Consider the following 26,707-nt stretch of genomic DNA (forward strand, 5'->3'; position numbering starts at 1 on the left):
TCTGATTGAGGGGCTATGCTGTCTGAGGGGCTGATTGAGGGCTGTGCTGTCTGAGGGGCGTGCTGTCTGAGGGCCTGATTGAGGGGCTATGCTGTCTGAGGGGCTGATTGAGGGCTGTGCTGTCTGAGGGGCGTGCTGTCTGAGGGGCCGATTGAGGGCTATGCTGTCTGAGGGTCTGATTGAGGGCTGAGGACTGTGTTGTCTTAAGTGCTGCCCTTCTGATAAGGTGTTAAACCCAGACCGCCTTTGGTGAACACAGTAGATCCCATGGCACTATTTAAAGAAGATCAGGGCAGTTTGCCCCAGTGTCTTGAATAAAATTTATCCCTCATTGGACATCAGTACAAATGTTGCTGGTTGTGGGGTCTTGCTGTGCACCGATTGGCTGCTGTTTGTCCTAAAACAGAGACTGCCCTACAAAAAAAATCATTGGCTGGAAAACCCTTTGAATTGTCCTGAATTCATGAAATACTTTCACATTCGATCTTTGTACTTGTCCTGAGGACAGCAGACAGGAAACATTTGAAAAGGTCACTTTTTGTAGTTACTCTCAGGTTAAGAAGTAAATGGAAGTTTTTTGTCTATGAAGATTAGTGGAGTGTTGAAATGCTGGTACCTCTCCAGTTGATGCCATTTCACAGCGTAGAATAGGGTCTGCATCCCTCAGTCGCGGCCAAGAAAACATGGGAGCCTGCAAATAACCAAAGTAGTCTTAAATATGTAGAATTTCCCATTGTTGTAAAGCAGCTGTTAGTGGGAATTTAATGCAGCACATATTTACACCATGGATGCTGAAACTGTCTAATATTACTGAACAACAGCACCCTCTGCAGTTGAAAACCAGATCTTACCACATTTACTTTGCCAGAGCTGATCGCATATTTAGTGGAATGACCTCAGTCATCTCAAGTCTCTTGTTTGACATAAAAATGTAACCCATTTAAATTTTGCTTAGAATAAAGATTGGATGAATGCACCCGGATATCGGGCGGAAAATCTATCCTGGTTTCCCGTGGTAATTGCAGGCAGACTTGTGGGGGGGATTACACCATTTACCATGTTTTCATCCTGTTTTCCCTTGGCCTCTGTTGGAATTATAGGGGACTCAAGTTATGTCTAATGATTGTATTGAACCAGTTATAATGTTGCTTTCCTGTTTCCCTCTGCATTCGTGTTTTTGAGCCGTTTGTTTCCTTGCTCGCTGCAATGTATTTATTTTGTCATATTGTTGTGTTTGCTAAAACACAAAATCCCAATGAATCTACTTATTTAAAAATTGGATGAAATTCCTGAGAGATGGTAATATACAAATCCTCACTTTTTCCTTCAACAGCTCTGTCTTTCCATCAATTTTTTCACATTGAAAATTTCTGACCACCTTTCCATCTTTTCTGACCACCTTTTCTTTGCATCATGGTCTCTTGGCTGCACCATTGCCCCTGTCATTTATGAATCTCATACCAGTGTGCAAAAATGTTATAGAATCCCTACAGTGCAGAAGGAGCCATTTGTGTCTGCACCAACCCTCTGACAGAGCACTTACCAGGCCCACTCTCCTGCCCTATCCCCGTACTCTGCCTAACCTGCACATCTTTGGGCTGTGGGAGGAAACCGAAGCACCCAAAGGAAACCTACGCTGACACCCGAGGTTGGAATCACTTCACTGTGGCACTGTGCCACCAAAGGTTTTCTCGGAGAAAGAGGACACTTGACATCACCAAAGCTGAATCATAGCACCCCTACAGTGTAGAAGGAGGCCATTCGGTCCATCGAGTCGGCACCGACCTTTCAAAAGACCATCCTACCTAGGCCCGATGTCCCGCCCTATTCCTGCAACCCCAACTAAGGGGCAATTTAGCACGGCCAATCCATCTAACCTGCATACCTTTGGACTGAGGGACGAAACCAGAGCACCCGGAGGAAATCCATGCAGACACAGGTAGAATGTGCAAACTCAAAACAGACAGATACCAGAGGCCGGAATTGAACTCGGGTCCCTGGGGTTGAGGCAGCAGTGCTAACCACTGTGCCGACCCGGCACAACTAAGCCTGAACTGGATAGAGAGCTTTGGTATCGATGTTTATTTCGTCAAGCCATTGCGATTAGAAAAAAAGAATTTGCCAGTTGGTTTCAGTGTGGATAGTAACAAATTAGGCTTCAATGTAGGAAAGAATTGTCCGGTGTTTCACAGGAGTATTTTGTTTGAAAAGACCTGGATAGAACATAGAATATACAGTGCAGAAGGAGGCCATTCAGCCCATCAAGTCTGCACCAACCCACTTAAGCCCTCATTTCCACCCTATCCCCGTAACCCAATAACCCCTCCGAACCTTTTTGGTCACTAAGGGCAATTTATCATGTCCAATCCACCAAACTTGCACATCTTTGGACTGTGGGAGGAAACGGGAGCACCCGGAGGAAACCCACGCAGATACGGGGAGAATGTGCAGACTCCGCACAGACAGTGACCCAGTGGGGAAATCGAACCTGGGACCCTGGCACTGTGAAGCCACAGTGCTAGCCACTTGTTCTACCGTGCTGCCATTCTTAGCCAAAAATACATGCAGAGGCGATTCTCCAGGATATTGCCTAGGATGGAACATTAAAGTTATGAAGAGAGGTTGGCTATGCTCGGGTTGTTTTCTCTGGTGCAGAGAAGACTGAAGGCGACCCGATTGAGGTGTACAAGATTATGAGAGGCATGGACAGGGTGGATAGGAAGCAGCTTCCCCTTAGTTGAAGAGTCAGTTACGAGAGGACACAAGATTTAAAAAAATTAATTTAGAGTACCCAATTAATTTTTTCTAATTAAGGGGCAATTTAGCGTGGCCAATCCACCTACCCTGCACATCCTTAGGTTGTGGGGGCGAAACCCACGCAAACACGGGGTGAATGTGCAAACTCCACACGGACAGTGACCCAGAGCCGGGATCGAACCTGGGACCTCGGCGCCGTGAGGCAGCAGTGCTGCCCTGAGGACACAAGATTAAGGTGAGGGGCAGAAAGCTTAGGAGGGATTTGAGAAAAACATTTTTACCCAGAGGATGCTGACGGTCTGGAATGCACTGCCTGGGGGCGTGGTAAAGGCGGGTTGCCTCATATCCTTTAAAAAGCACCTGGATGAGCACTTGGGACGTCATAACATTCAAGGCTATGGACCAAGTGCTGGCAAATGGGATTAGGTGGGTTGGTTAGGTGTTTTTCATGCACCAGTGCAGATCCGATGGACTGAAGGGCCTGTTCTACACTGTGTGATTCTGATGCTGCGAGATTTTGGAAGATGACATGAAAGCTTGGCGGAATAGGAGAATCTTAAACAAGGAGAGATATGGCGAGGTCAAAAGGTTTAGAGAAAGAATTGATGCCGAATTAATTCTAAACTCAGATTACTCGGAGCTTGAGGACAGGATATCTTCCTGCTGGTGCAGTACAGTTATGATGTTTGGCAAATTGAGAGGTGGAAACTGAGACAAATATACTGCTCAGAAAGCAACAAGGAACTAAACCTCAGGAACGCGCATGCACTTTGTACACATACACACTTATAACACAACAACATATAGAACCTGCATTCTCTAACGGCACCACATTCACCAACCAGATTAATAAAACTGTCAAATGCCGTGAAGGATGAATGCTCCATTAGAAGCTGTTACCTCCTTCCTACCTCCAGCCTATTCCAAGGAATGTTATCAGTACCTTGATGCCCACATATTCAGTAGGTATGATGGGGTTTTCCAGTGAGGGGAGGAGCGCCTCATCCATGCTCTCTCCGATCATCACTCGTGTAGCCACATTGATGAGATCAACTCCAATGGTCTTTGAGACAAAGGGGCAGGACCTGGATGCTCGGAGGTTACATTCGATCACCTAACAACCATTGAAAGAAAGAATTAGAAACAAAGTATTCATGGCTAGTCTAAACTGAGTGCTTGTACAGCAGAATTAGCACATGCTGCCTTGCAGGGATAGATGATGCAGACTACATTTCAAGTAAATCTCCAGTGCAGACAAAAAGCATGGAGGAGGCGGAGCATCATAAAAACGGAACCGCCCCCGATTCCAGCGTAAAAACGCATTCTCCGGCCGATTGCCGAACACAATTTTGGCATTGCCGATCGGAGAATCCAGCCAAATGTGTTGGCGCCGGGGCAGGATTTGTGGACTTCCAATGACAGCAAAACTGGCGCAGTACCTGGACCGATTGATCACCGGTGCCACGTGGAACACCATCTATTCGAATGAGAAACAATGCCGGATTCGTCGGGTCCATGATTGATACTCGGGAGGCTGACAAGCTGTAACTGCATATACACACTGCACTCCCCACACACACCAACCACACACAGGGGGGTGCCCTGGGAGGAGACCCATATGACCGGTGCCCCTAAGTTCACAGTGCGCAGTCGCATGGTTGCTTGGCAGGCTGAGGCAATGGTGTATTGTGCCTGTCCACCCCAACCCCTCAACGACCTCCTGGCCTCCTCCCGCTATTCCTCAGGCCCTGGCACAAGAACCCCCCCCAGTGACACAACTGTCAGCATACTTCGCTCTAGGAGTGATTCCACTGACCAATAGGTATCTTTTATATTACAAAAACTTCATTCTTAACACAGAATTAAACTACAATAGCTTACAATTGTCAGTTTAAAAAGTTCTGAACAATAAAAGGGAACACGTCAACTTCTAATTGATATCTTCTCTATCTCCAATTAAGCAAAGCCCACCACAGGTCAAAAGCCACTTGTAAATAAAGCTAGCAAACATAGGGATATTTGCTATTCACTGGATAGAGATTTCTTGGAAAGACTGCTTGGAGAGAGAGAGAAACCCTTTCAGACAGCAGTTGCAAGTCTTATTGTCTTTGAGAGACTTAATCTGAACTGCCTGCTACAGACTTGGCTCCTCCCATTAATCACATAATCTTTACCCCACTCAGATCCCTTGATCTGCTTAACCAAGTTCAAACACAATGGGCATGATCTGCTGGCCACGTTGCGCCCGAACGTGAGCGCAGCATGGCCGGTAGATGCCGTGTGAAGCCTCCTATGGGCTTCCTGACAGCCACTACACCACGCATGATCTACCTAAGTCTCATGACGTAGCACGACCAGAACCCCTCCCACATAGAGCGGAATCAACCACACTCGCTGCAGTAGGCCTTAAGCCTACTATGGCCTACTCACCCGGGATCTACCTGCCTCTAGGTATCTAACGGCCTCTCCAGGGAATCCTCAGCCAGGCGCCATTCGGTACTGGTCCACACAAACTAGGATCAGGCGGAATAGCACCCGGAGAGTCTCCCTGGCCATCCGTGGCTCCAGGGTGGTCTGGGATAGTGCAAGCTGGCTCCATGGCCCTCCCCCTGGAACACGGGCACCTTGGCACAGCATGGCTGGAATGTTGGTACTGCTATCCTGGCACTGCCAAGGTGCCTGGGTGGAATTGCCAAGCTGGCAGGAGTATTGCCAGGGTGGCAGTTCAAGGGTGCCCAGGTGGCACTGCCAAGGGTCAGAGCCTGAGGGGGGCCATGCCCATGAGAGGAGGGTGGAGGGGGTGCATGAATGGTGGGGGGGCGTGCAGGGCAGGAACAAAGGGCCTTCTGGGCGAGTGACTGGTTGGGGCCCTGGAAGGGGGGGGTCTGTAAGAGGCCGTGAGGGGCTTGTAGAGTAGGGCCCTCAGAGACCCCATAGCAGAGTATTCTCACTTGAGGGAGTGTGGGGTAATGTCCATTTGTGTGGGAGGTGACATTGCCCATAGGTGAGGTGACCCACAACCTCATTTAGAGATCGTGGCACCCTTTCAAAATGGCGGCCGAGTTCAGCTTCCTAGTGCTGAAAAAAATTCTAAGTCGGCTAAACAGGTGAGAAACTCCCCAGGACCCCACAAAGTGACTAAGCGTCATTAAATAGAGGTAAGGATCTCCCAGCAAAACCCTCCATAATTGACACTTAGAAACCCCGCCGTTAGATCGCACCCAAAGTCTCAAATAATCAAGATGTACAATCGGTTTGGTGGAGAAGAGGAATAGTCAGGGAAAGAAGTCACTAGTGGGAGTGGTCTACAGGTCCAGAAACAGTAACCACAATGTAGGGCAAACTGGAACCAAACAAAGAGCAGATTATTTCAGATTAGTATTGTGTAACATGACAGAATTAACTAACAACCTCAGAGTAAAAGCATCCCTGGGTAGCAACAACCTAATATGTCAACTGGCTCAAATGTTTTGAGGTGGTAACAGAAGGAGTCGATGAGGGTAATGTTGTTGATGGGGTGCACATGGACTTTCAGAAGGCATTCTATACAGTGCCACACAACGGACTTGCAAAACGTTAAGAGCTCATGGAATAAGGGGCTTTTCACAGTAACTTCATTGAAGCCTACTCGTGACAATAAGCGATTTTCATTTCATTTTTCATTTTCAATAAAAAGGACAGTAACAATGTGGATATAAAATTGGCTGAATAATAGGAAGTAGAGAGTAATGGTCAATGGATATTTTTCAGACTGGAAAGTTTGCAGTGGTATTCTGCAGGAGTCAGCATTGGGACCCTTGCTTTCCTGGATATATATTAATGATCATGGGGACAATTTCAAAGTTTGCGGATGACACAAAGGAATTATTGTGAACTGTGAGGAGGGCAGTGGAGAAATTCAGAAAGGCATACACAAGTTGGTGGAGTGGGTAGTGTAGCCATCTAAGATGGACACTGGGCTACAAAATGGAGAACTGCTAAGGCTGCAGGGAAAAAACAGTCTTAGTGAGGACAAGCAGTTTGCAGAAGACTAATTTGCATTCTGCACGTACAGAAATCAGTTTTTGGCCAGGTGCAGAGTTTCAGCCAAAGGTGCAAATGGGAACAGATCTGCATAGTAATGAGGTGATCCAGATCCAGACCCCGCACAATAGAAACATTTAAGTATCAATGGATACTTTTGAGTAGACGCCCAGACAGAATGGCGCCACAGTAACCAACACAAAGAACCGTAGGGACCGCCCCACCCATCGAGGAACGACCCTCAGATTGGAGGGTTTGGAAGATATCGATTGGGAAAGGCCCAATCGATACCTGGCAGGTAAAACAATGTTCATCATTACTGAAATCAGCTTTTATTTCCAGCTTTTTATCAATTGAATTTAAATTCTAACAGGCGCTATGGGGTATTTGACCCGTGTCCCTGGAGCATGTCCTCTCGGCCACTGGATTGCTAGACTAGTAACGTTATCAGTATGCCACTGCCTACCCAGCGGACTGTCGCACTGTTTTGTTTGCAAGTTAGTTACTTCTTGCTTAATATTCCATCTACTACTGTGAGAGTGCCTATGAAGTAGTCCCTATTTTCTGACATAGAAAATAGAAGCAGGAGGAGCTCAGGTGGCTCATCGAGCCTGCTCCACCATTCATTCTGGTCATGGCTGATCATCAAGTTCAATACCCTGATCCTGCCTTCCTCCCATATCCCGTGATCCAGTTAGCCGCAAGAGGTATATTTAATTCCTTCCTGAAATAACACAATGTTTTTGCCTCAACTACTTTCTGTGAAAGCGAATTCCACAGATTCACCACTCTCTGGGTGAAGAAATTTCTCCTCACCTCAGTCCTAAAAGGTTTACCCCTTATCCTCAAACTATGATCCCTAATTTTGGACTCCTCCACCATCGGCAACATTCTTTCTGTCTAATCCTGTTAGGATTTTGTATATTTCTGAGATCCCCTCTCATTCTAAACTCTAATGAATATAATCCTAACGGACTTAGTCTCTCCTCATATGATAGTCCCGCCATCCCAGAATCAGCCTGGTAAACCTTTGCTGCACAACCTCCATAGCAAGAACATCCTTCCTCAGGTTCCCGTAACAGCCTCCCCGAACAGGCGTCGAATGTGGCGACTAGGGGCTTTTCACAGTAACTTCATTTGAAGCCTATTCGTGACAATAAGCGATTTTCATTTCATTTTTCATTTCACTAAAACGGCACACAATACTCCAGGTGTGGTCTCACTAATGCCCTATACAATTGTAGTAACACATCTTTATTCCTATACTCAAAACCTCTCACTCTGAAGGCCAATATACCTTTTCCCTTCTTTACTGCCTGCTGTCCCTGCGCGCTTACTTTCAGTGACTGATGCACGTGGACACCAAGGTCTCATTGAATATCTACCTCTCTCAATTTACACCCATTCAAATAATAATCTTCCTTCCTATTTTTGCTTCTGAAGTGGATAACCTCACAATTACCACATTTTACTGCATCTGCCATGTATGTGTCCACTCATTTAGCCTGTCCAAATCCCGCTGAAGCATCTCTGCATCCCCCTCACAGCTCACACTCCCACCCAATTTTGTATCATCTTTCTATTATTCTTAATTTCCACAACCACCCTCACCATTCGATCTTTTGATCTTGTCAGGCAAGATCCTTTCTCAGTACTATTCCTTTATCCATCGAATCTCTACATTGCAGAAGGAGGCCATTCAGCCCACCAACCCTACAAAAAAACACTCTACCAAGGCTCACTCCCCCACCCTATCCCCGTAACCCCGTGCATTGATCATGGCCAATCCACCTAATCTGCACATCTTTGGAATGTGGGAGGAAATGGAACACCCGGAGCAAACTCTACACAGTCACCCAAGGGTGGAATCGAACCCAGCAGGGCTAAACACTGCCACCGTGCTGTTCCTTATTATCAGGGTTACTCTTCCTCCACTTTCATTCTGCCTAGCTTTCCAAATGTTAAGTTCCCTGAAACAGTTATTTTCCAACCACAGGCAGGAGTTATCCCTTTGGTTTGGGATCACAATATCAGGGTCAAATGTGAATTGCAACCCAGATCTATATGGGGAACAGACAGCTGACAATGTCAGTGACTTGGCCTCTGGATTGCTACTCCAGTGACTATTGCTATTTGCCTTCCTAATTGCTTGCTATGCTGCATGCTAACTTTCTGCATTCTTTATGTAGGTACACCCATGTCTCTCTGAGCTTCAGCATTTAAATGTTTCATGCCCATTCAAAAGAAAATTCTGCTTTGCTATATTTTTTAATCTCACACTTGCCGACATCATTGTCACCTTCTTGTCCACTTACTTTATTGCCTGTATCTCTCTGGGTCCTCCTCATGGCTTACATTCCCACCTGCCTTTGTATGATCATCAACCTTTGTTACATTACTCTCAGTCTCTTCGTTTCAGCCATTTATATAGATTGTAAATAGCTGAAGCCCCAGCACTGACCACTGCGGCACTCCACTCGTCACACCCTGCCAACTTGAAAATCCCCATTTATCTCAACTCTCTGCTTCCTGTCTATTCAGCAATCATCCAACCATTCTAATATATTACCCCCCCCCCCCCCCCCCCCCCCCCCCCACACCACCAATCAAGAGAGCCCTTGGGTGGGATTCTCCGACCCCCCGCCGGGCCAGAGAATCCCCAAGGGGGTGGCGTGAATCCTGCCCCCGCCGGCTGCCGAATTGTCCGTCGCCAGGGATTTGGCGGGGAAACCCCCCCCCCAGAGTCAAATCCCCTCCCCCCCCCCCCCACCACCTCCCCGCAACCAGGACGTGCACCACGGCCGCTGTTGGAACCACGCCGGCGGACCTCGTCGGGAGTTCGGCCGGTCACTCGCGGTTGCCAGTGAATCAGCGGCCCAGCGTCGGAGCGGCGTGGCGGGAATTTCCCATATCACCGCCAATTCTTCGACCCGGTGCGGGCTCGGGGAATCCCAGCCATTGTGTTCTTTCTGACTGCAAACAACCAAATCCTGTGCAGTAATGTATGGAGCTTCCAGTACACAGAACCAGGTCTGGTGCAGTAATACAGGTAGCTTCCAGTACACAGAACCATGCCACACTGCGAAGTCTAATGACAATCTTAAATTGGTTGTCAGCTTAATTATTATTTAGCAAATGTTTTCCGATCACGGAATCACATCTAATGTCGGACACTGTGTTTTGTAAGCGTGGGCTGGTTGGGTAGTCTGTACCTTGGCTGTTGCGAACAGCAACTAGAACATGCTGTTTGACATGATCTGCCAGTCTGTGGGACTTTAAGGCCTACATAGCTAGCATCACACCAGCACTGAAGTTCATATACCACACATACTCCTTCCTCCGACTCTTCTGCAATGATTGGACTTACCCTGGAGATGCTGCGCTGGCCCATATCTGTTTCAGCTGGAAACAGAAGTCCGAGCTGAAAATGCTGTCAATGTGTAGAAAACTTTGCAGGCAGTGGAAATGCATCCAGCACTAATGCTGATTGGAAGATGTGAGGCACAATTCTTCCACATGGCAACAAACCCAAAGGGCGAAATTTTGAGGCCCCGTCCCACCTGACTTGATGTCGGGATCATATCATAGAATTTACAGTGCAGAAGGAGGCCATTCAGCCCATCGAGTCTGCACCGGCTCTTGGAAAGAACACCCTACCCAAGGTCAACACCTCCACCCTATCATAACCCAGTGACCCCACCCAACACTAAGGGCAATTTTGGACACTAAGGGAAATTTATCATGGCCAATTCACCTAACCTGCACATCTTTGGACTGTGGGAGGAAACCGGAGCACCCGGAGGAAACCCACGCACACACAGGGAGGATGTGCAGACTCCGTACAGACAGTGACCTAAGCCGGAATCGAACCGGCTTGGCCTCTGATGAGACCACTGAATCCGTGGGAGGCCTCTTGCGAGATCTGTGACGCTCGAAACGCCTTGCGAGATTTAACAGTATCTCACGAGACGTCATCATCTGGATCGCTCACTGGGTGAGCTCCAGATTCTTTGGATGGGGCAGCATCAGTTTCGGACCACTCCAATAGTAAATCGCGCCCAACATAACTAGCTGGAGATAGTTAAAACAAACATTCTTATCAACCAAACACAGAAGGAAATGAGGCATTCAATAGAGTTTCACTGGTTTACCATCCCTATAAATACCAGGGCAACACATTTTAAACATGCTGCAGCAGGTTGCTTACCATCACATCATTTCCCTTCACAAGAAACTGTACATTAAAAGGGCCAGAAATCTCGAATGCTCTGGATATCTTCCTGGTTGCAATTTTCACCTAAAACACAAAGAATACAAAGAGTAATTAACGGGCTCCAGAATTTCCTCTGTAATTACCAAATGCCAATGGTTTCCTGGGTAATTGATAGGGGTCTGAGATTTCCCAAGTATTAGCTGAAGATTTCCCAGGTGATTAATGGATATTCAACATTTCCTATGTTGCACTAGATGGGGAAATGATCAGTGTCAATTCAGAATGATCCTGAGGTGCACTGACACTCTGACGTTAACCTCACAGATTCATCTATTAGCACATTTTTTTATTTGCCCTTTCAACTTTCTTCCCACCGGAAGGAAATGGCCTTTGCTGGATCTAACATCTCCCCAAGTGACTGTTCACCGTGTGTGAGCTCTGGCACTGAGCATTTTCCCTTGGGGGTTCTAATGATAGGTTATATTTGCCAAAGAGACTGGGAGATACAAAACAATTCAAGTTGTAAAGGCAATGAGTTTCACTCAGGTCCGTTTTCTGAAACATTAGTTGGAGCAGGGACTTCACGGCATGCAGCATTCCTTAGAAAAACTGGATTGAGAGAGAAAAGGATCGAAAAAGGCATTCTTAAAACCTCCAACATCAATTTGGGCAGAGAGAATTTAGATTGAACAGTTTAATTGTTCCCTTCCCAGTCCAGAGAAATTGCATTAATCATCATGTTACCATTTGCCTTGGGACTGTTTCTTTAACTGAGGGTAAAATAGAGGTATGAAAGAGATATGTGACTTGTTCTGAATTCTGCCTGACAGCAACCCAAACAATTTCAGCAAAACTCTACAGTGTGGCAGGCAGCTGAAAGAAGCTCAGAGACCCTGGGCAGGGGGCAGAACCACCCAGCAGGGGCCACTGGAAAAGCTACCTGTGTTTAAAATGGCTGAGATTAGGACAGTAAAATTCAAAGTGTTTGGAAGAATTGGCCGACACAGACACGAAAGGCCAAGAGTTCTCTTTTTGCATTGTAAAACTCTCTGACTGTGCGACTCTAGGAAGGGAGTAAGTCAGACACCGAATTGACCAGCGCCACCTTTGTAAATTACAGAAGGAATGAGGCCATCCCCAGGCAGCAAAACTGTCAGTGAGGGAGCTGCCTCACACAGTCGAAGAGCCGCACGACATGGGCAGTAGAAGCTAACCAGCCCCGTGTGAGCCAGAGTGTCCCAGAAGACATGGGGCAGCATCGGTTTCGGGCCACTCCCAACAGTAATTATACTGCGGAAGTCATTGCCCATGAATAAGTCATATCTAAAGCTGCTCAAAAGGCAGAGCAAATGTTGTAGTTAATTCCCAAGTTTCCTAAAGGAATGGGCGGTACTCTGAGGAGGAGCCATGGGAAGCAGAAAGTCCCCTGATCCGGCCAGCTAATTTAACACGAAAGGAGTCTGCACCGCTGGATAAGCAGGAGGTGTGGATGTCTTAAACCTTCTTTTCACTTTTATAAGAGGGCTGCCAGGAAAGTCCCGAATATATACTCCATTGGTAAGGTGACTACCTTGCCCCGATTTAAATTAAGAAGGAGCTGACATCCCTGCTGAGGGAGCAGGAGGTCTGGATACCCAAAGACACCTTTCTGAATTTGAAATCAGAAATCCCTCAGAGTTGTTGAGGAAACTGCCTCCCCCAATGCAAAAGCCACCAGGGACGGTAACTGGAGCTGTACCGCCTCCCAGGGGAAGTGGCATTCCAGAGGATATGGAACATTTTAGGAGAGCACCCCCTCCAAAGCCACGGGCCCGAGTCGGTGATTGATTAAGTGATCGATGTCACTGACCACTTAATGGCAAATTTAAATGCGGAGCAGAAAAGTTCCCAAATTGGCCCAGAAAGAAAGAGGGTGATGGCTCACCTAGTTGATAAGCCACCCTGAGGTACAGCAACAACTGACGATTCTCCTAAAGGACACTGAACCTATCACCCAAACGACCAGCAAAGGGACCCAAACCAGATTGGACCCTAAACTTGTCCACCATTATGCAGAATTACAAGGCAAGAACAGATTAACCACCCCAACAGGTACTGGGGCCATATCCTGCATGGATGTGGGGGAGGCCACTGCCAGAAGCCCATCTTCCTGTCATCCCGGCCCAGGTTCAAGGACCAACTGACTGCCTGCTGCTGTGCCAACCAAAGGCTTCTAGCACCAGAAGCTGGAACTCTACAGCTGTGCTAGCACCCGGGCCGGACCCTGAACCGGAATCCTCTAAAGAGGCCAAGATGCCTTCAAAACATCTGACTCACCTGACCTTATTGTGAATGCTGGTTTCTGGGTCTGAACAACTGAGTCCACAGGTTACCAAAGTGAATAGGGAGGAGCAAGGCTGGACAAGCCAGATCAGCCCTATGGTCCCAGGCACCCACAGAATGAGATGTCCAGCACTCCCCTGCGGATCGCCCAGAGCAGCTTGACCATCACTCACTACCTGAGGACTAACCACTATGTAAAACCCCAAGACCCTTACTTAAGGTACTTCATCAGGAGGTTAGAATGCTTGAAGCCCCCCTCCCCCAACAGAGGGAGGTGAAGACAGAACATCACATAAAGGAGAGTGTGTGAGAGGAGGACACTGGGACAGATAGTCAGCAGCACCTAGTCCTGGAGTAGAGGCTACAAGGGAGAGAGCTGATTGTCAGGAGATTGAAAACAGCGTCAGAGTGCAGTGAGAAATCTAAGTGCTAGCTTGGAGTTTGGAGTTCCTAAGTGAAGTCAAGATTCAAAAGTAAAGTGGGGAAAGTGGAAGCAGCTGATCGGGTGAGTACGATCGGGTAAGCATTTACCATTTTCATCACTTAAAGTTTGTAAGGTCTATATTTTGTGGTTTAAAGTTTGTAAGGACAATATTCTGTAGGAACAAGGACCACAGAAGAAGGGCTTTAGAGTAATTAATACTTTTTGATTTTACGTACTGTCCAAAAGGTTTAATTTAAAGGAGTAAGTCATGGCAGGACAGCTCAAGACCATGGTGTGTTCCTCCTGCTCTATATGGGAATCCGGGAACATTTCCAGTGCCCAGGGCCAGCAGGTGTGCAGGAAGTGTCTCCAAATTGAGCTCCTGGAAGCCCTGGAGCTAGAGCAGAAGCTGGGAACAGTGTGAAGCATCCGGGAGGCGGAGAGTACTGTGGTTAGCACGTCTAGAGAGATGCTCACACCACAGGTTAAGACTCCACAGGCAGGAAAGGAAAGGATGATCACCAGGCAGAGCAAGAAAGCGAGATAAGCAGTGCAGGACCGGAATCTCTTGTGGCCATTTCCTGCAAAACAGATATACCGTTTGGATACTGTTGAGGGGAATGACCCCTTATGGGAAAGCAGCAGCAACCAAATTTGTTGCAGCACGGTTGGTTCTGCTGCAGAGGGGAGCATTAAAAAGTGTGCAAATGCAATAGTTATGGGGGGTTCGATTGTAGGGGGAATAGAGGGATGTTTCTATGGCTGCAAACAGGACTCCAGGGTGGTATGTTGCCTCCCTAATGCTCGGATCAAGGATGTCCCGAAGGGCTTACAGGATATTCTGGAAAGGAGGGTGAACAGCCAGTTGTCATGGTACACATTGGTACAAATGACTTGGTAAAAATAGGGATGAGGTACTAAAAGCAGAACATAGGGAGTTAGGAAGCAAGTTGAAAAGTAGGACCTCAAAGGTCATGATCCCAGGATTACTACCGGTGCCATGTGCTGGTCAGAGTAGAAATAGCAGGATATATCTGATAAATACATGGCTGAAGAGATGGTGCGAAAGGGAGGGTTTTAGATTCTGGGACATTGGGACCGGTTTGCTATTGTCAATGAATTAAAGAACAGGGGATTTAAAACAAAACGTCAGATTATGACAATTACACAGATCTTATCTACCTTTCATGTGTGTTCACATCTACTCCATCATTTTGTGACTCCCACACTGCATGGATCATGTCCCACCCCTTTCTCCCATCGGGATGGGCGAAATTCTCCCATCGGGAGACCAAGGGCGGAATTCTCCGCTCCCGCGATAAATCGGGAAGGCCGTCATGAACTCGGCCGAGTTTCACGACGGCCTCGGAGGCCGCTCCTCTCACCTTATTCACCCCAACCCGGGGGGCTAGGAGCAGCGCTCCGTAACTCTCGGCCGCCGGGCCTTGACGCTTGCGTCAAGGCGGTGCGCTCAGAATGACTTGACGGCGGCGGCCTAAGTGACGTCAGCCGCGCATGCGCAGGTTGGGCGTCTCCAACCCGAGCATGTGCAGCTGACGTCACGATGGCTGACGGCTCCAACCCACGCATGTGCGATTGCCGTCTTCCCCTCCGCTGCCCCGCAAGACGTGGCGGCTTGATCTTGCGGGGCAGCGGAGGGGAAAGAGTGCATCGCTTTGAGACGCCGGCCCCTCCCAAGCACGGCCGTGGTGCTCTCTCCCCTCTCCGCCTCCCACAAGCTTCAAACCAGCATTTGGCGCCCATGTTCACGACGGCAGCGACCAGGTGTAGTTGCCGCCGTCGTGAGCCGGTCGGGAACGTCAGGCCGCTCGGTCCATCCGGGCCGGAGAATTGCCGGTCGCCGTGAAAAACGGCGAGCGGCGATTCTTCCGAGCGGGGCGTGGGAGAATCGTGGGGGGCACCAGGGGGGCATGTTGTGAGTCGCCCGGCCCTCCCGCGATTCTCCCACCCGGCGTCGGGCCTCCCCAAAGGTGCTGAATTCTCCGCATCTTTGGGGGCTAGGCCCGCGCCGGAGCGGTTGGCACCACGCCGACTGGTGCAAAAACCGGCGCCAGCGGCCTTTCAGGCCCGCCGCCCAGCGCTGGGGCTGGCCAACAGGCCTTCGCCAGTTCATGCATGCGCCGGCGGTGATGTCAGCGGCCAGCTGCCGCTGACGTCACCACCGGCGCAAGCGCTCTGCGGGTTTCTCTTCCGCTTCCGCCATGGTGGAGGCCGTGGCGGTGGCGGAGGAGAAAGAGTGCACCCAGGGCACTGGCCAGCGCGCTGATCGGGGGGCCCCGATCGTGGGCCTGGCCACCGTGGGGGCACCCCCCGGGGTCCGATCACCCCGCGCCCCCCCCCAGGACCCCGGGGGCCCGGTCGCGCGCCGATCCCGCCGCCACCAGAGGTGGTTCAAACCTCGGCGGCGGGAGAGGCCTCCCAGCGGCGGGACTTCGGCCCATCGCGGGCCGGAGAATCGCCGCAGGGGCCTCGCCGCTCGACGTGGCGAGATTCCCGCCCCCGCCAATTCCCGGGTGGCGGAGAATCTCTGCCACGGCGGGGGCAGGATTTTCGGCGGCCCCAGGCGATTCTCCGACCCTGCTGGGGGTTGGAGAATTTCGCCCCAGGTTTGTGTGCTGGACCATATGTGTGTAGGGATGCTGACGGTGGAGGAAGAAGCTCAGATTTTAGAAGTTCGAGTGATGATCAAAATGTTGAAAGAATCCAATATGGTAGAGGAACTATTTCCTCCGGAGGAACCTAAAACAAGAAGGCACAATCACAGTCACAAGCTCGGCACCATCAGGAATGAAATCGGGAAGTAAATCTGGAACTCTCAGCCCCAAACTCCCTGCACAAGCTTTCAAGATGGTGATCAGTAGATTTTGTCCGTTAAAATAGCAAAGAATACAAAGATTAGTGTGGATAATACAGAGCAGCCATGATCTAATTGAATGGATCAGACTTGAGGGGTTGAATGGTCTGCTCCTGTTCCTATGGAAAACGTTCAGTGACAATAGCAAGAATGCAATGTTTAATTCATTTAGCTGACAACACTGATTCGTTGGTTCAGTTATGCGGAAAGATGCTTGGATTATTCTATTCTAAGCAGAGAAGGTTAAGAGGACATTTAATAAAGGTCTATCATTCTAAACCATTCAGTATTTTGTAGACTAAATAAGGAGAAACTGTATCCTCTGACAGGGTGGTCAAGATTTAAATAATTAGCAAGAGACGAGGAATCTCTTTATGCATTGAGTTGTTATCATCTAGAATGTACTGTCTGAAAGGGTGAGGGAAACAAATTCTTCAGTACCCATCAAATGGGAGTGGACAGGGCAGCACGGTGGCGCAGTGGGTTAGCCCTTCTGCCCCACGGCGCCGAGGTCCCAGGTTCAATCCCGGCTCTGGGTCACTATCCGTGTGGAGTTTACACATTCTCTCCGTGTTTGCGTGGGTTTCGCCCCCATAACCCAAAGATGTGCAGGCTAGGTGGATTGGCCACGCTAAATTGCCCCTTAATTGGAAAAACTGAATTGGGTACTCTAAATGTATTTAAAAATAAATAAATAAATAAAATGGGAGTGGACAAACACAAAGAAATAGAGAAATTTGCAGGACTGTGGGGAAAGAACTGGCTGTGGGATTGATTATATAGCTCTTTCAAACAGCTAGCATAATTATGATAGGCCGAATTGTCTCTTTTTGTTCTGTATGATTCTACTCGATGAGTTGCTTCCAACCTTCTCCAAGGCTCCTTGGCTGATGGTCTGTGTTGGGAGAATCAATGTTGCATCGCCAGAATGAACACCTGCATCTTCCACATGCTCAGTGATCGCGTGTGCCAGCACCTAGCAGGGGCAGAAACAAACAGGGCAATTAGCCACTCACGGTCACCCAACGGCAAGGCACATAAACTGCTCCTGAGGAACACACCTCCACAAACCATTCTTCCACCCTTGTGTACAGCAAGTTCCAGGTCATTCCGCTTGCTCTGTAAAAAGGTCCTTCCTCACATCCCTCTGGATCTCTTGCTCAAGCCTTAAATCTGTGTCCTCCTAGTTCTTCTATCATCAGCTAATCAGAAGTTTGTCTTTGCCTACTTTACCTAAACCTGCCGTAATGTTGTTCACCCCTATCAAATCTCCCCTCAACCTTCTTTGCTCCAAGGAGACCAATTCCTGATTCTCCTGCCTAACCTCGTATCTCAAGTCTCTCATCCCTGGAACCATTCAAATAAATCTCCACTGCACCCACTCAAGAACATCCACATCTTTCACAACACTCCAATGATGGCCTAACAAGGGCTTTATAAAGCTTTGCATAACTTCCCTACTTTTGTACTCAATAGCTCGATGAAGCTCAATCTCCCATCCGTTTTGCTAACTCAATATGTCCTGCCTCCTTCAAACATCGATGGAAATGCACCCCCAGGTCCCTCTGCTCCTTGTACGCTCTGTAAGATCCGCCGTTCAGTCTATATCGCCTCTCCCCATCCCTTCTGTCAAAATCTACCATCTCACATTTCTCTGTATTAAACATCATCTGCCACTTGTCTGTCCACTCTGCTAGCAGTTAATTGGCAATATTCCCTACTGTTTTGCCACACTTCCAAATTTGGTATTGGGGTAAATTTTGAAATTTTACTCTGTATTTCAAATCCAAGTCATTTCCATATATGAAAAATGGCATTGGTCTTAGTTCTGACCCTTGGAGAATACCAGTCTACCAAACTCCAGTCTGAAAAGCTACTATTTACAATGACATACTGCTTTCCATCCTTCAGCTAATGCTTTATACAAGCTGACAACCTTCCATGAGCCTCAATTTTGTTAATCAGCTTTTTATGTGGTACGTTGTCAAAAACTTATCTAAAAGGCTATATAGACAACATCCACTGGATTTTGTCCATTAACCTTCTGGGATAGTTCATCAAAATATTCTATCAGATTAGCCAAGAAAATCTGCCTTTTACAAATCCATTCTGGCTCTCCATAATTATAGAGATGGGATCCAATTATTCTAATTAAGGCCTCTTTTGAGTCGGTGCTAGTATTTTATTGACATCAGAATCTATCTTCCCCTGTGCACAGATAGTTGGGAAAATTGAAGTGGTTTCCAGGTAGCAGGTTAGGATGCCATCAGAGTCATAGGTTCATTATCCCAAGGGTAGGACCGCAGGGATGCAAACCTGCAGCCTCATCCGTGAATAAGTCCTAGGAGGGGATTCTCTCCATTCCCGATGTCTCGACAAGCTTCAGGCCGTCTTCACTGCAGCCCTTCTGCGTAAGCCAATGTTGAGGCACCCCTGACCTAGCTCAGCAACACCTGCCTCTCCATGTGAGCCTGCTGAGGCCCCAGAGCTCAAGCCTCAGGAGCTGGTCCACAATCCTATTTTACACAGAGGTGGTACATGGGAAGCAGCCTCCTAAAAGATTATTCCACCAGTCTCATTGCCGACAGCATCTAGTCTGAGGAGCGAACAGACATTAAGGAGCTGGTTAGACCTTCTGTACCAGTTAGGATCTGGCAGCGGCAACTCCTTTCAAATATCACGTTGTGTTCTAAATGTGTTGAACATTGGCTCATTAAAGTTTATTCTTACTTTTCCCTCCTTTGAAACTGCATCAACTTCAACCTCCCGTGCTCCTTCAATGAATTTGGTGAGGACAACTGGGTGTTCCTGTGAATAGAAGAGGTGGTTAAGTGTGAGCAGAAAGAGTGCTTTTTCACAAATTCAAAACATGTTTTTCATTAGGAAGGGGGGATGCCCGCTGATAATTTCACATTTCTGACTCCTCAGAAGTAAGTGGTGCCTGCTGTATAGTAAATTCTGGACAAATTTCAGGCTAGAGCCGACACGTAACAAGTCACATTCGTGCTACACAAGCGTCTGGTAATGTCCATCACCAGCAAAAGAGATTCTCTAATCATTGTTTTTTAACATTTAATAGCATTACCATCGCTGAATCCCCTCATTATAAACATCACAGGGTTCACCATTGACCAAAATCTTAACTGGATCAGCCAAATAAATACTGTGGCTAAATAAAGGAGCTCAGAGGGTGAATAGAAGAATGAGGAGGGATCTCAAAGAAACTTGTAAACTTCTAACAGGACTAGACAGGGTAGATGCAGGAAGGATCTCCCCAATGACGGGGGAGTCCAGAAGCAGGGGTCACAGTCGAAGAATACAGGGTAAACCATTTTAGACTGAGATTTTTAAAACATAAATTTAGAGTACCCAATTCTTTTTTTCCAATTAAGGAGCAATTTAGCGTGGCAAATTCATCTATCCTGCACATCTTTTTGCGTTGTAGAGGTGAGACCCACACAGACACGAGGAGAACGAGCAAACTCCACATGGACAGTGACCCGGGGCCGGGATCAAACCCGAGGCCTCGATAACGTGATGCAGCAGTGCTAACCACTGTGCTGCCCATTTAATATTGAGGAGAGGTTTCTGCGCCCAGAGAGTGTTGAGCCAATGGAATTCTCTACCACAGAAAGTATTTGAGGCCAATACATGGATGTTTTCAAAAGGAGTTAGATGTAGCTCTTGTGGCTGAAGTATTCAAAGACTATAGAAGGAAATCGCGAACAGGTTACTTAGTTGGATAGTCAGCCATGATCAGAATGAATGGTGGAGCAGGCTGAAAGGGCTGAATGGCCTACTCCTGCTCCTATTTTTTATGTTTGTAAACTCCAAACAGTATAGTACCATTCTACACAAATCCCCCTGGACAACTGCTCATCCCAGAGATCGATCTTTATTGCGGTCTAAGAAAGGTGTTTGTCTCCTGACCAAAACGGTACGCACTACTGCAAGTGCAGACTCAATAAAGCCCTGCACAATTACAGCAAGACTTCCTTATTCTTGTAATAAAGCCTAATGTATTATTTCCTTCTGAATAGCTTGCTGTACCTGCATGTTCAGTTTCTATATATCTTGTACAAGGGCATCCAAATCCCAGCAACATTTACGTTTCTCACCAATTTATAAAATATTAAATGTTTCTCTTCTTCTTGTTGCATTAATGGTGATGTGGCGAGTGTTATTTTGCAAAATGGATTCATCTTAAGAATAGACCATTTTTCAGGGCAACTAAAATGCATAAAAACGTTGCAATTTAACCAAAATCTTTCCATTGTACTCCATACAGATAAAGTAAGACAATCAGTCGTTTATGCTGTTCAATGGTACATCCACAAAGAGTGCAAAAGCAGCAGAGTGAACATAATCAGACATCAGGAAACGGAGATCAATCAATAAGCACAAGGCAGGGATCAGAGCAGGTACCTGAGAGACACGGGCCGCTTCCGCAAGGAATTTCTTCATCTCTGTCGCATCGTGAGCCACATTCATCGCTGAACCACTGGGAGGATCAAAGTGAAACACTGGCATGAAATCTCTACATATCAACAGTGGTTAGCTGCTAAACCTTACTCCACACACCGCTGGATCCCCAAACCCAAAAGTTTTAGCTTTACCTTAGGACATAAGATGGCCTCAGCAAGCAGGGGTAGCCCACATTGTCAGCAAATGAAAGTGCATCATCCTAGCATCAAAAATAAGTCAGTCAGTGGATGTGACACTTACTGTACAACAAAAATCCACCTCCCAATGGACAGATTTGGGAATCTATAGCACGGCATTCCAAGTCCCATGACAGAGAAGTGGGGCTAAGTTTTTTTTATCAGAATTGCAGCTCTATTCAGGTATCTATACATTGAACATTAACTAGTCTTTTCCCAGAAGCTGGTTGGTCTGTTGTGTGTTCTCAGTAATTTCTGTTCTATTTTCCCTTTCCATTTCTCACATTTAACACTTGAATGGAAAGATCATCCAGATAATAATCAATAGCAGATTCCTGTGATATGACACATGGGTAAAATTCACAGGTGGATTTACAGACTTGTAGTTTGGCAGAAATATGTAAAGAAGGAAGACTGCATATCTGGCCCTATGTGAAAGATACTATTCGGATAGATGCTCTGTAGTCCCTCTCTGGCTTAATTGTAGTTTGCACAACTGTAGTCAAATGATTCCTGGTCCACTCAGTTTAACATCAGTGGCAGGAAAAATAATTGAGTCTTCACTAAAGAAGAGAATAGAGGAACATCTGGAGATTCAAAATATAATACTGTAATGAGAAGTCAGCATAGACTTCAAAAGGGAAAATCTTATTTGATTGATTGGTCTTACTAGTTGGTCTGGCTTGACCAACTTTACTGACTTTTTAAAAAGATAGCAGAGATAGTAGATAATGGTAATACAGGAGATGTCATTTATCTGGACTTTCAAATGGCTTCCGCTAAGGTGCCCCATAATAGACTAATTAATAATGTCAGAATATGCAGTCGGGGGTGTGACAGAATGAATTGATAGCTGACTTCAGGGCAGAAACTGATTGATAGAAGGTGGGATGTGGCATTCCCCAAAGATCAATGCCGGGACCATTGTTGCTTACGATCTATGTCAATGACTTCGATATTGGAATTTAAAACACAATTTCTAAATCTGCGGATGACATCAAATTATTTTGGGGAAGAGGTTACTCAACAGTGAGAAAGGACTGCAACAAATTACTGGAGGGCATTAATAAACTACAAAATGGGCAAATAAAATTCAGCGCAGCTAAAAGTCAGATATGATATTTTGGTAGGAAGGACGAGAGTTCAGTTTCGTTTGGAGGGTGCAAGTCTAGATAGGTTGGAGGAAGAAAGGGATCTTTGAGTACAAATACTAATAGTAAAAGAAAGAGTAGGGCTGATTCGGGAGGCACATGGAAACAGGAGGAGCATTGATGTATATATATATATATATATATATAGATGGATGGATTGGTCAGATGGGTATACCAGTGGCAAATGGAATTTCACCTGGAAAGTGTGAGGTGATTCATTTTGGAAGGAGTAACACAACAAAGGTTGGCAGGACACTAGGAAGCTCAGAGGAGCAGAGGGATCTGGGGTGCATGTCCACAGATCCCGGAAGGTGGCAGGACAGGTCAACAGGGTATTTAAGAAGGCATTCGGGACACTTGCCTTTATCAGTTGTGGTATAGATTATAAAAGCAGAGAAGTTATGCTGGAGCTACTCAGGACTTTGACTCGGCCACAGCTGGTGAACTGTGTTCAGTTCTGGTCACCGCACTATAGGAAGGATGTGATTGCACTGGAGAGGGTGCAGAGGAGATTTACTAGGATGTTGCCTGGGATGGAGCGTTTTAACGATGAAGAGAGGCTGGATAAGCTTGGGTTGTTTTCATTGGAGCAGAGAAGGCTGAGAGAGGACATGATTGAGGTGTACAAGATTATGAGGGGCATGGACAGGGTGGATAGAAAGCAGCTGTTCCCCTTAGTTGAAGGGTCAATAACAAGGGGCACAATGTGAAGGTGAAAGTCAGGAGGTTTAGAGGGGATTTGAGGAAATGTTTTTCACCTGGAGGCTGGTGGGAATCTTGAATGCACTGCCTGGGAGGATAGTTGAGGCAGGAAACTCACAATCTTTAAAAAGTACTTGGATGAGCACTTGAAGTGTCATAACATTTATGGCTATAGGCCAAGTGCTGAGAAGTGGGAATAGTGTAGATTCAAGTAGTTTATTTTTTGCCAGTGCAGGCTTAATGGGCCGAAGGGCCTCTTCTGTATTGTATGATTCTATGAGTAGCGACGGTACTTTGAATCTGTCTTTACAATGGAAGAGGATGCTACCCAGGTTGTGGTGAGAGAGGTGCTTAGTGGTACAGTCGAGGAATTTACAATTGAGGAAGAGGAGGTGCTATAAAGGCTGTCCTTATATAAACCTGACAAGGTACCGGGTCCAGATGAGATGCATCCAAAAATACTGAGAAAGGAAAGAGTGGAAATTACAGAGACACTGGTGCTGATCTTCCAGATCCTGAGGGGTATTGATAGGGTGGATGTGGAGAGGATGATTCCTCTTGTGGGAGAATCTAGAATCTAGAATCTAAAAATAAGGGTTCATTTGTTTAAGACAGAGATGAGGAAAAATACTTTTTTCTCAGAGGGTTGAGAGTCTCTGGAACTCTCTTCTCCAAAAGGCAATGGAAGCAGAATCTTTGAATATGTTTAAGATTGTGCTGGATAGATCCTTGATTAACAAGGGTGTAAGGTTATGAGAGTAGGCAGGAATGTGGGGTTACAATCAGATCAGCCAAGATCTTACTGAATGTCAGAGCAGGCTCGAGGAGCCGAGTAACCTACTCCCATTGGGCAGACAAGTGACAGTTGAAGTTCAATGCCGAGGAGTGAGAGGGGATTCATTTTGGCAGGAAGAATGTGGACAGTGTAAACTAAAGGAAGAAAGTCTAAAGTAGGTGTAGGAACAGAGGGGCCTTGGCATACATGTATATATATAAAGTGAAGATGGAAGGTAAGTTGAGAGCAGTTATTAAAGCACATGTATTGAGAGCAGTTATTAAAGCAATTCTCTGATCCTGGAGCTAAGTGTTGACGCGGCCGTAAACGCCGGAGCGTTTTACAACAGCGTCAACAGGCCCCTAGGATCAGCGATCCTGCGCTGCACAGAGGACCAGCACAGCACTGGAGAGCCTCATCCTGCTCCAGCTGCCGATATGGGCGTCAGAACAGGTGCCGCAGGTCCGCGTATGCGCGCAACGGCCGGCGAGAGTTCCCACATGCGCGCTACGGCCGGCGCAAGTTCGCGCATGCGTGTGGGTTTCCTTCTCCACGCCGCCCCCGACACAACATGGCAGAGAGCTACGGGGGCCCGGCGCGGAGGAACCCGCCAGCCGATCGGTAGGCTCCAATCGCAGGCCAGGACACCGTGGAGGACCCCCCCCCCCCAAGGTCGGATCCCCACTCCCCCCCACCTGGCTGCCCCCCACAACATGAACACCGAGGTCCCGCTGGGTAGGACCACACGCGAACGGTGTCGTCGGGACTCAGCCCAACTTGGTGGGCACTCGGCCCATTGCGTGTGGAGAATCGCCGGGCTGGGGGTCGCTTTCAGCCGCCCTGACCGGCACCACGCCGACGTCAATGGCGCCGATTCTCTGGTGACCAGAGAGTCGGCGTTGCGTGAATCGCGATTCTCCGACCCAGCGCGGGGTCGGAGAATCCCGCCCATGGTATCCGAAGTTTTATTTATTAGGGGCATTAGTACAAGAGAAAGAAAGTCATGTTGAAATTGTATAAGACCCTAGTTAAGCATCATCTGGAGTATAGCACCCAGTTCTGGGCATCATACCCGAGGAAAGATGGTGTTGGGAGATGGTACAGAAGATATTCACAATGGGATGAATAACTGTAACTATGAGGAGAAGGCTGATAGGAGACTTGATGGAGATATTCAAGATCCTGAGGGGTATTGACAGAGTAAATGGTGAGAAACAGTTCCCACTCAAGACAGCATTAAGAACTAGAGGGCACAGATTCAGAATAATAGGTAAAAAGGGTAGAAATTATGTGAGGAAAAATGTTTTCACCCAGAGGGTGCTTGAAGTTTGGATTAAATTTCCTGAGGGGGTACTGGAGGCAGGTTCAATCGAGGTATTCGAAAAGGAAATTGAATTGTCATTTAAAAGGATGTGCAAGGTTACAGATATAACGAAGGGGAATGGGACTAGGCCGAATGGTCTTTCCAAGAACCAATGCTAACTCAATAGGCTGAATGGCTTCCATCTGCACTGTGAAGATTCTGTGATTTCTGCATGCTTGGCTGCATGTCAAGTCCCCTACTTTGATGTGAACCACAATGTTTATAAACACTCTTACTATGACTGACAGCTCCTCACCACAGAAATGGGAGTTAAGTGCTTTCTGCTGAGGTTTGGTGATTGAATGTGGACCAGTGAAGCATTTTGGGATAGTATTATAATCATTATGTAGTGATGCGATATAGATGCAAACTGTCATGGTAATGTATTGGATTAAGTCTTCCCCATAGCCCATTACAACAGCGTTCCCGACAGAACAATGCAGCCATATTGGGGGGGGGGGGGGGGGGGGGGGGGTAGTTCATCACTCATCTGTACCTTCAATCTGTCTGGCTACTTTGATTTTGTCACCCTGAATGCACTTAGCTGCCAGGTTTCAATTTCTGGCTCAGACAGACAAAATCTGGGCTTGAAGGAGAGGATGGTGCCTTGCTGCCCACACACAGGCCGTGCTGTTGAGCTGCCACCCTCTTCTAGTGCTGCCCACCTTCTATAAATGCAGCCCGTCCTCTGCCAATGCAACAAATACAGATCACCCACTATAGAACAGCTTAGAAGTTAACCATCATCACATTTTTCTCTTCTCTTTATGCAAAATAATGAGATAATTGGCAGATTTAAACTTTGTGGGAGTGACAACAAAATGTGAACCTACCTCTCTAAACATTGATGCATTTGTGATGTAAGTTTGAAACGGCTTGTGTCGACATTTCAAATTTCCAGCATGCCCAATTTTCCACACAATGTACACATTGACCCAGACCAATTCCTCAGTTTTGGCCATCATTACATTTCACTATGTTGATTCTATTTACCAAAGAATTGACAGCCATCCACGCAGCCTGAGCAATCTGGAGCTCATCGAGAACCCCGGAGAAAACGGCACGATCTTCAGCGCGGTCAATCTGCATTGGATTGGTGCCCAGAATGTTCACACCATACTTGGACAACGGAACAGCCAGGTTGTTTGGAATCTGTCCACCGACAGAAATAATAGACCCCTTACAACTCTGAGGAAAAAAAAGTCACAATCTGATTACTAAAAGCGCTTCACTGTGAACCCAGCCATCACACTAATCAATAAATCTCACTGCAAACCCTCAACGCACTAATCAATACATCTCACTGAGAAACCTCAACACACTAATCAATACATCTCACTGACAACCCTCAACCCACTAATCAATGAATCACACTGCAAACCCTCAACCCACTAATCAATACATCTCACTGAGAACCCTTAACCCACTAATCAATACATCT

General features: G+C 47.1%; 1 protein-coding gene across 1 annotated transcript in view; it reads right to left on the reverse strand.

Annotated features, from left to right (window-relative positions):
• The window catches only part of cps1 (carbamoyl-phosphate synthase 1, mitochondrial), a 170,171-nt gene that overhangs the window by 15,630 nt on the left and 127,834 nt on the right, over nucleotides 1–26,707 (reverse strand). The window contains exons 26-33 of the mRNA XM_038786419.1: nucleotides 26,260–26,454; nucleotides 21,231–21,298; nucleotides 21,040–21,115; nucleotides 19,345–19,422; nucleotides 17,483–17,590; nucleotides 10,988–11,077; nucleotides 3,701–3,871; nucleotides 617–691 (exon numbers count right to left, since the gene is read on the reverse strand). Coding sequence (XP_038642347.1) covers nucleotides 617–691; nucleotides 3,701–3,871; nucleotides 10,988–11,077; nucleotides 17,483–17,590; nucleotides 19,345–19,422; nucleotides 21,040–21,115; nucleotides 21,231–21,298; nucleotides 26,260–26,454 — 861 coding nt within the window. The remainder of the gene's footprint in view (nucleotides 1–616; nucleotides 692–3,700; nucleotides 3,872–10,987; nucleotides 11,078–17,482; nucleotides 17,591–19,344; nucleotides 19,423–21,039; nucleotides 21,116–21,230; nucleotides 21,299–26,259; nucleotides 26,455–26,707) is intronic.

The sequence above is a fragment of the Scyliorhinus canicula genome, chromosome 2 (assembly GCF_902713615.1).
Source record: "Scyliorhinus canicula chromosome 2, sScyCan1.1, whole genome shotgun sequence".
NCBI classification, from domain to species: Eukaryota; Metazoa; Chordata; class Chondrichthyes; order Carcharhiniformes; family Scyliorhinidae; genus Scyliorhinus; species Scyliorhinus canicula.